Source organism: Morus notabilis, unplaced genomic scaffold, assembly GCF_000414095.1.
Source record: "Morus notabilis unplaced genomic scaffold, ASM41409v2 Scaffold1800, whole genome shotgun sequence".
Classification (NCBI taxonomy): domain Eukaryota; kingdom Viridiplantae; phylum Streptophyta; class Magnoliopsida; order Rosales; family Moraceae; genus Morus; species Morus notabilis.
In genome coordinates, this window is record NW_010367030.1 from 30,260 (window position 1) to 38,120 (window position 7,861).

General features: G+C 35.1%; 1 protein-coding gene across 1 annotated transcript; it reads left to right on the forward strand.

Annotated features, from left to right (window-relative positions):
• The first annotated feature begins 971 nt into the window (after positions 1-971).
• LOC21387815 (enolase 1, chloroplastic) lies at positions 972-6,381 on the forward strand. The gene is made up of 7 exons (XM_024174559.1): positions 972-1,604; positions 2,539-2,846; positions 2,959-3,113; positions 3,202-3,519; positions 3,659-3,805; positions 3,894-3,944; positions 5,946-6,381. The coding sequence occupies exons 1-7, from the start codon at positions 1,168-1,170 to the stop codon at positions 6,009-6,011; spliced, it is 1,482 nt and encodes a 493-aa protein (XP_024030327.1). The 5' UTR covers positions 972-1,167; the 3' UTR covers positions 6,012-6,381.
• The last annotated feature ends 1,480 nt before the right edge of the window (positions 6,382-7,861 follow it).

Consider the following 7,861-nt stretch of genomic DNA (forward strand, 5'->3'; position numbering starts at 1 on the left):
TTTATTTTAATGTGATTTTAATTAAACTCAACAATTAAAAATTAAAACTTCTGATAAAACGGCCTGCAGAAAAAACTCTTACATATTCAAATTTTATTTTTGTAAAGTAATTTTTTATTTATTATTTATTTTTTAAGTTCAAGTAACAAGTACTAAACAAAAAGTAGAGGACTGACATTCTTAAAAGCAAAATTAAAAAAGAAAAGAAAAGAAAAGAAAAATGGTCCCACTCGACCACTCTCAAACAAAACACCACACAACACAACTAACAAATGTCCTAAAATTATAATGAATGCTTGCTTTAAAGAAAAAAGAAAATAACAACAAATTATATACGTGTTCCACACGAAAGAAACAAATGTTAAGCATGCACTTCCCAACCGAGAAAAAAACAAAAAACAAAAAACAAAACAAAAATCAAGGTTTTTAACACAATTAACCCTAAACTTATCAATATTAGTAAATTATCTCTCAAACTTTTAATTTCAATCATCAATCTACTAAATTTGTAAAATTATTAAAATTTTTAATTACATTTAAGGGATTATTAAAAGTTAAAAAATTAAAAAATTTGTATTATATTTAAATTAAAATGTGAAAATTTTTATGTTAAATTTACTTTTTTAACATTAATTTAACATAATCATTTCTTTAAAATGAGACATATTTTATAAATTAAGAGAGTAATTTAATAAAATTAAAAATTTAAAAGGTAAATTGTTAAAATCGTACAAATTCATCCGTTTAGTTCGCTGATTCGAGTTTTTAATTCGAATTGAGATGTGATTTTATGTGAGAGCTTTTTACTGTAATAAAAAAGTTAAATGTGATTATTTATAAGAGCTTTTTACTGTAACAAAACTTAAATTTTAAACTCGAATAAGTGAAATGAACAGAACTTCATATAGCAAATAGACCCCAAACATACGTTCACTCACCTAACTCGGTGTTTAGCTAGCTCCGTCTGCAACGTCTCTCCAAACTCCAAAGACTTCAACAACCACCAAAACCAAAACTCACACAAACACAAAACTCGCTAAAAACAATTGCTTTCATCGCCTCCTTGGCGGACTTTCCCACACTTTGTCTCCCTATAACTTTCCCTCTCTCCAAACAACCCTTCATCTCTCTCTCTCTCTTCGATCGTTTTAGAGAGAGAACCACAAAATGGCCATGGCGGCTTCCCAATCCTCCACGACCACTCTCCTCCAAAGCTCCTTCCTTTCCTCGAAACCTTCGCCCAAACCACAACTCTCCGCAACCTCCGTCCCTTCTCCTCTCAACCCTCGCCGCCGATCCCCTCCCGTTCGGTGCTCCATCGCCGCCGCGCCGTCGGCGGCCACCAAGGCGGCTAGGGAGTACGCCGTCAAGTCCGTCAAGGCGCGTCAGATCATTGACAGCAGAGGCAATCCGACGGTCGAGGTTGATCTGATCACCGATAATCTCTACCGATCGGCGGTTCCTAGTGGCGCCTCCACGGGGATCTATGAGGCTTTGGAGCTCAGAGATGGCGATAAGAGCGTCTATGGAGGGAAAGGAGTGCTCTACGCCGTCAAGAACATCAATGAGGTTCTCGCTCCCAAGCTTATCGGCGTCGATGTCAGGTTTGGTTTCGGTTTTTATTATTATTGTTAATTAGTTGTTGTTATTATTTATGTTTTCTGCGTGTTTATTTTATTATTATTATTATTATTATTATTTTGGTTCTGCATTTTAGTATTTCATATCATGTTCTGCATGGAATTCTTAGCTTCAGAAAGTATGGCCTGGTTGAGACCAAGAATGAAAATATTATTGTCTAGAAATATGGGTATCTAGATTTTATGGAAATTTCGATGGAAATAGAATTGTTTAACATTTATTAGATGTATGTAAATTTATCTTACAACATGGAATTTTTGAATAAAACCTTGAGAAACTCTAAGGGGCCGTTTAATTCACTGATTCGAGTTTTTAATTCGAGTTGAGATGTGATTTTATGTGAGAGTTTTTTACTGTAGAAAAAAGTTAGATGTGATTGTTTCTGAGAACTTTTTACTGTAATAAAATTCAAATTCTAAACTCGAATTGGTGAAATGAATGAGGCCTGAAATTATATAAAATTATCAATCAAAATGTACACGTATATATCCATAGTTCGAAGTGGTTATAGACTTGACTATATGTTGTTTATCGGTATTGGGCTTTTGATTGGGACTGGTGTTTCTGGATGGAAGTAAGAAAGGAAACACCTAGGATCAATGATAATAAAAATACCGGTGTCAATATTGGTGACAATGAAAAATTATCAATGTCAATAAAAATATCTAGCTGTAAATTTAGGTAAAATGTTGATGAAACTGTCAACATCTTGTCGAATACTCCCAACTTTTTTACTGGAGATTATCAACATTATCATGAAAATGTGGGTACTTGAAAGAATTTTATTGTTAACCTCGATGCTATAAGGATTTAGGATGTTTATGCATACAGGTGTATACTTTTATTTATTGGCATTTGGCCATGTAATATGACATTTTTTGTGTTTTCGTTTACCAGAAATCAAGCTGATGTGGATGCTATTATGCTGGAAATTGATGGAACGCCTAATAAGTCAAAGCTTGGGGCTAATGCAATATTGGGAGTGTCGCTGAGCGTGTGCAGAGCCGGTGCAGGAGCAAAGGGAATTCCCTTGTACAAGCACATTCAAGAACTGTCAGGGACAAAAGAGCTTGTTATGCCTGTTCCAGCTTTTAATGTAATTAATGGGGGTAGCCATGCAGGAAATAATTTGGCCATGCAAGAATTCATGATATTGCCAGTAGGTGCAACCTCTTTTGCCGAGGCCCTTTGCATGGGCAGTGAAGGTTAGAATTGTAGTTACGCTTATTGAAATTGTTTGTTCTTCTCTATGCCGTGTATTTTTTGTTCCTATTATACTTTTTACAGACTACTGATATTTCTATTCTGTTAAAACAGTATATCATACACTGAAGGGCATTATCAAGGCAAAATATGGACAAGATGCTTGCAATGTTGGTGATGAAGGGGGGTTTGCTCCGAATGTTCAGGACAATAGGGAGGGACTTATTTTGCTCATCGATGCAATTGAAAAAGCTGGTTATACGGGCAAGGTAGGAGGCATTAATTGTTTTCTTTGCGGTTCTCTACTTCTGTTTACACTTTATGATGTGTGTGGACTCAATACAAATAATTCTGCAGATAAAAATAGGAATGGATGTTGCTGCTTCAGAGTTTTTCACTAAAGATGGGAGATACGATCTTAACTTTAAGAAACAACCTAATGATGGAGCTCATGTACGCTCGGCTCAGAGCCTAGGTGAGCTCTACAAGGAGTTCGTTAAAGATTTCCCCATTGTGTCCATTGAAGATCCTTTCGACCAAGATGATTGGAGCTCATGGGCTTCACTTCAGTCTTCTGTTGATATTCAGCTTGTTGGAGATGACTTGTTGGTTACCAACCCAAAGAGAATTTCTGAAGCGATTCATAAGAAGGCATGCAATGCTTTACTTTTGAAGGCAAGTATCTTTATCCGAATCGAGTCCGTTTAATCAATGATTCTTTCACTTAATGGAGTCTTTATGATTCACATTTTTTTGTGGTCTTTGGGAATGTATTGCAGTTTTCATCTGTCTCATTTCATCCATTCAATTGCAGGTTAATCAGATTGGCTCAATTACGGAATCTATTCAAGCAGCACTTGACTCAAAAGCTGCAGGTTGGGGGGTTATGGTTAGCCATCGGAGTGGAGAAACAGAAGATAACTTTATTGCTGATCTTTCTGTTGGCTTGGCTAGTGGACAGGTTTAATGATTAATTATATGATGTTTAATATCTTTCTGAGTTTTTATCAATATCAATGTAGTTGATCATTGCATATTCTGTTGTGTAGATCAAGACAGGTGCTCCCTGCCGAAGTGAGCGGTTGGCGAAGTACAATCAGGTACTAAAATCCTCAACCATTTTTCCCCACCCCTCCCTACCTAACTCCCTCTCCCTCTTTATATCTGTGGCTCATGCCTATAACGCTTGTCAATAATGTATGCCTGTCAAAGTTTTGGGTTTCATTTCATATAATAAATCCCAAATTTCCATGGTGTTCCACCGGAAAAGAAAAAAGAAAAAAAAATTCCGTGGCGGCAAGCGTATGTTTTTTTCTCTAATTTGTCGAGGTTCATGATTGATGAACCAAACACCCAACTTGGTCCAAATTGTTAAATTGCATAACGTTACTCCGGCTTCTACTTAGAAACACCACAACGACAACAACAAGCCTTAATTCCAATTTAATTGGGGTCGACTATATGGATTTCACTTTTCCACGTAGCTTTGTTCGAAATTAAACTTTCCTGAAGGCCTAGATCTAGAATGTGTTTCTTAACTACTTCGGTCCACGTAATTCTTGGTCTACCCCTCCCTCTCCTAGTATTAGGTATAAGAATGTCCTCCCAAGCACGAACTGGTACTTCTAGCGGTCTACGTTGGACATGTCCGTATTACCTCAAGCTGCCTTCGCGCACCTTATCTTCTATTGGTGCTACACCTACTTTACTATAAATAACTTCATTCCTTATGCGATTCATTTTCGTATGGCCACTCATCCATCTTAACATACGCATTTATGCCACACTCATTTTAGATATATGTTGTCTCTTAATGGCCCAACATTCACTACCATATAACATAGCTTGGCGGATTACAGTCCTATAGAACTTTCCTTTCAACTTAATAGGCATCTTGCCATCACATAAAACTCCCGTAGCATTCTTCTACTTAACCCACCATACCTTAATTCTATGTTGAATATCCTCTTCTATATTTCCTTCGTACTGCACTATAGACCCAAGGTACCTAAACTTTTTAGAAGCCCCAATCTCCACACCATCTAAAGAAATTCTATTACTCTGATTACTTGAGTTACTAAACCTACAATGCATGTATTCAGTTTTCGTCCTACTTAACTTAAATTCATTCATCTCGAGAGTCTGTCTCCATAATTCTAACTTACGGTTAACTCCTTCTTTATGTTCATCAACTAAAACTATATCATTTGTAAAAAGCATACACCAAGGAACTCTATATTGGATTTTTCTTGTCAGCTCATCCATCATGATGGTGAAAAGATAAGGATTAAGAGCAGATCCTTGATGACGGCCGATCCGAATGGGGAACTCTGCCGTGTAGCCTCCAGTAGTTCTCACACTCGTGACCACCCCATCATACATGTTCTTAATTACCTTGATATACCTCACATGCACTCATCTATTTTCTAACACCCACCATAAAACTTCCCTTGGCACCATATCATATGCCTTTTCTAAATCTATAAAGACCATATGTAGGTCCGTCTTTGCTTCTATGTACCTTTCCATCAGCATCTTAAGAAAAAAAAATGGCTTCCGTGCTTGATCTGCCTGGCATGAAGCCAAATTGGTTACCTGAGATGGTAGTTGTGGCCCTTAATCTCCTTTCGATAACTCTCTCCCAAAGTTTCATAGTGTAACTTATTAACTTTATGCCTCTATAATTGTTACAATTCAGCACATCTCCTTTATTCTTAAAGATGGGGACAATAATACTTTTCCTCCATGCATAAGGCATGTGCTTCTTCTTTAGTATCTCATTAAAAAGCTTAGTGAGTCACACAATTCCAGCATCTCCTAACGCCATCCAAACCTCTATTGGAATATCATCTGGCCCACATATCTTCTCTTTTTTCATCTTCCGTAGTGCAGTTTTAACTTCTGAAATTCTGATTCCTCTTGTAGTGCAGTTTTAAATTACTTTGTTTAATACCAAGCTTTCTGTAGAGAAAAAGAAAAAGGCGAAAAAAAATTACTGGATCTTTTTGGTTTGTGATCATCAGTTCCTGTCTGTATTAATTTGTCTCCTCTCTTTAAAAATTAAACACTCACATTTTGGGGGATTCAATTTTTTGTTGCAGCTTCTGCGCATTGAAGAGGAACTCGGGAATGTGCGTTATGCTGGTGAAGCATTCAGATCACCCTAAGAAGGTGATAGGACATTAACTTTGTTTTCTCTTGGAGTATGGTAATCACGTCCCAACAAATTATTTGACGCACGAGTCAAACCTGTTTTTGGGACAACTAGAGAGTTTTGTCGGGAGCAGTTCAGGTTAGGTGTAATTTGATCATTAGGATTCGATAAGTTATGGGCATAAGCGGGATCTTTGTTCATCAATGTCAAATAAACTGTTGGCTAATAAAAGAGTCTTTTAGCTTTCAATCATTTTCAGGCTCAATGAAACTGGTCGAGTATGAGTAGTCCTGTTTCTAGATACAAAGGGGGTGATTTTAGTTTTTCAATGTTCTTGTAATGTTGTGCTTTTTGTCAAATCATAAGTTTTGACCTTTTTGACATCTTTGGTACCTTTTAGTTATGTGATTTTGGACCATGCTACTAGGCAAAATATTTTGCTCATTGTTTGAAAATGTAGGTAAAACCTAGCCTTGATTAGACTTGGACATATGCTAAACTAAGGATTTGTTTGGGAGGTGTATTTAAACCACGATTTGAGTTTTGATTCAAATTTGTGAGAATTATTGACATGAATTTTTTTGATTCAAATTATTTGTGAGAAGAAAATACTGTAACAAAATCATACTTGAGTTTTGAGTATATGTTCTGAATAACCCCTAAACTTTCACTGCTTTCTGGAATCAAAATTTCTACTTCCAGTGGATTAAACTGCTTTTAGTTGGCAACGCTAAACTTCTCAAGAACTGCAATCTCAAATCTGTTATTGGATAAAAAGAAGGCATTTATTATGCATTGATCTCGTTATGTGTGGCATCTGTTAATTAAACAAGCACAGATCTACCCATAGCCGATCTTGAATGATCTTAAATAATTATCTCACTGTAACAGTGCGTTAAAGGTTTTGTGAGTTTACTACTACTATACATACATGACATGTTTGGTAACTTGTGTTGTATTATATTGTATAATGTGTATTGTATTGTGTTATCATAACACAATATAGTGTTTGGTGTCATGTGAAAATGTAAAATTTTAATAATTTTTGGGTTGAAATATAATTTTTTAAAAAGTGTGGGGTCAAAAATATAATTTTCAAAAGTTTTGGGGCCAAAATGAAAGTTTTTAAAATTTTGAGGTCAAAGTGTAATTTTACAAAAGTTTTGGGATTAAAATGTAATTTTGCAAAAGTTTTAGAGCCAAAATTTAATTTTTAAAATATAAATTTACATTGTGTCCTCTTAATTTTTAACAATTAACAATTATAGAGGCTCTGACACAACCCAATCAGTTTGATTCTGACTTTTAGTCGTGTCCATCTTTGACATGAATCATCGATTTATTATAAAATAATACAATACAATACACACACAAAAATGAACTGTATTCAATAATACAATAGACCGTATTAATTTACGGTTTGTATTAGTATATATAATATGATGATCACACTAAACATAATCTTACTCTATTATTATTATTATAGGGTAGGGTCAAATAAACATGCCAACAAAGTAAAATAATTGACGAGGCAAAAATCCCTCTATAAAATAAGTTAATATGGCGCACACGGTGCATGAAAAAAAAAATAAAATATATATATATATATATATATATGTATGTATATGATCCAAGTAAATGAAGAAGATGGCTCTTGTACAAAGTGATCTACTAAACAAACTCCACTCTTTCTTGTATATTTGTCTGTGAAAGTACAGAATCATTCATGAAGTCATATGCACTTAGCAACAGCACTTGTCTGGTAAAGATTCTCTAAACGGGAAAAGAAAAAAAGAAAAAAGAAAAAAGAAAAAAAAAAAAAAAAAATATATATATATATCTCTCTCTCTCCCTGAAACCAAG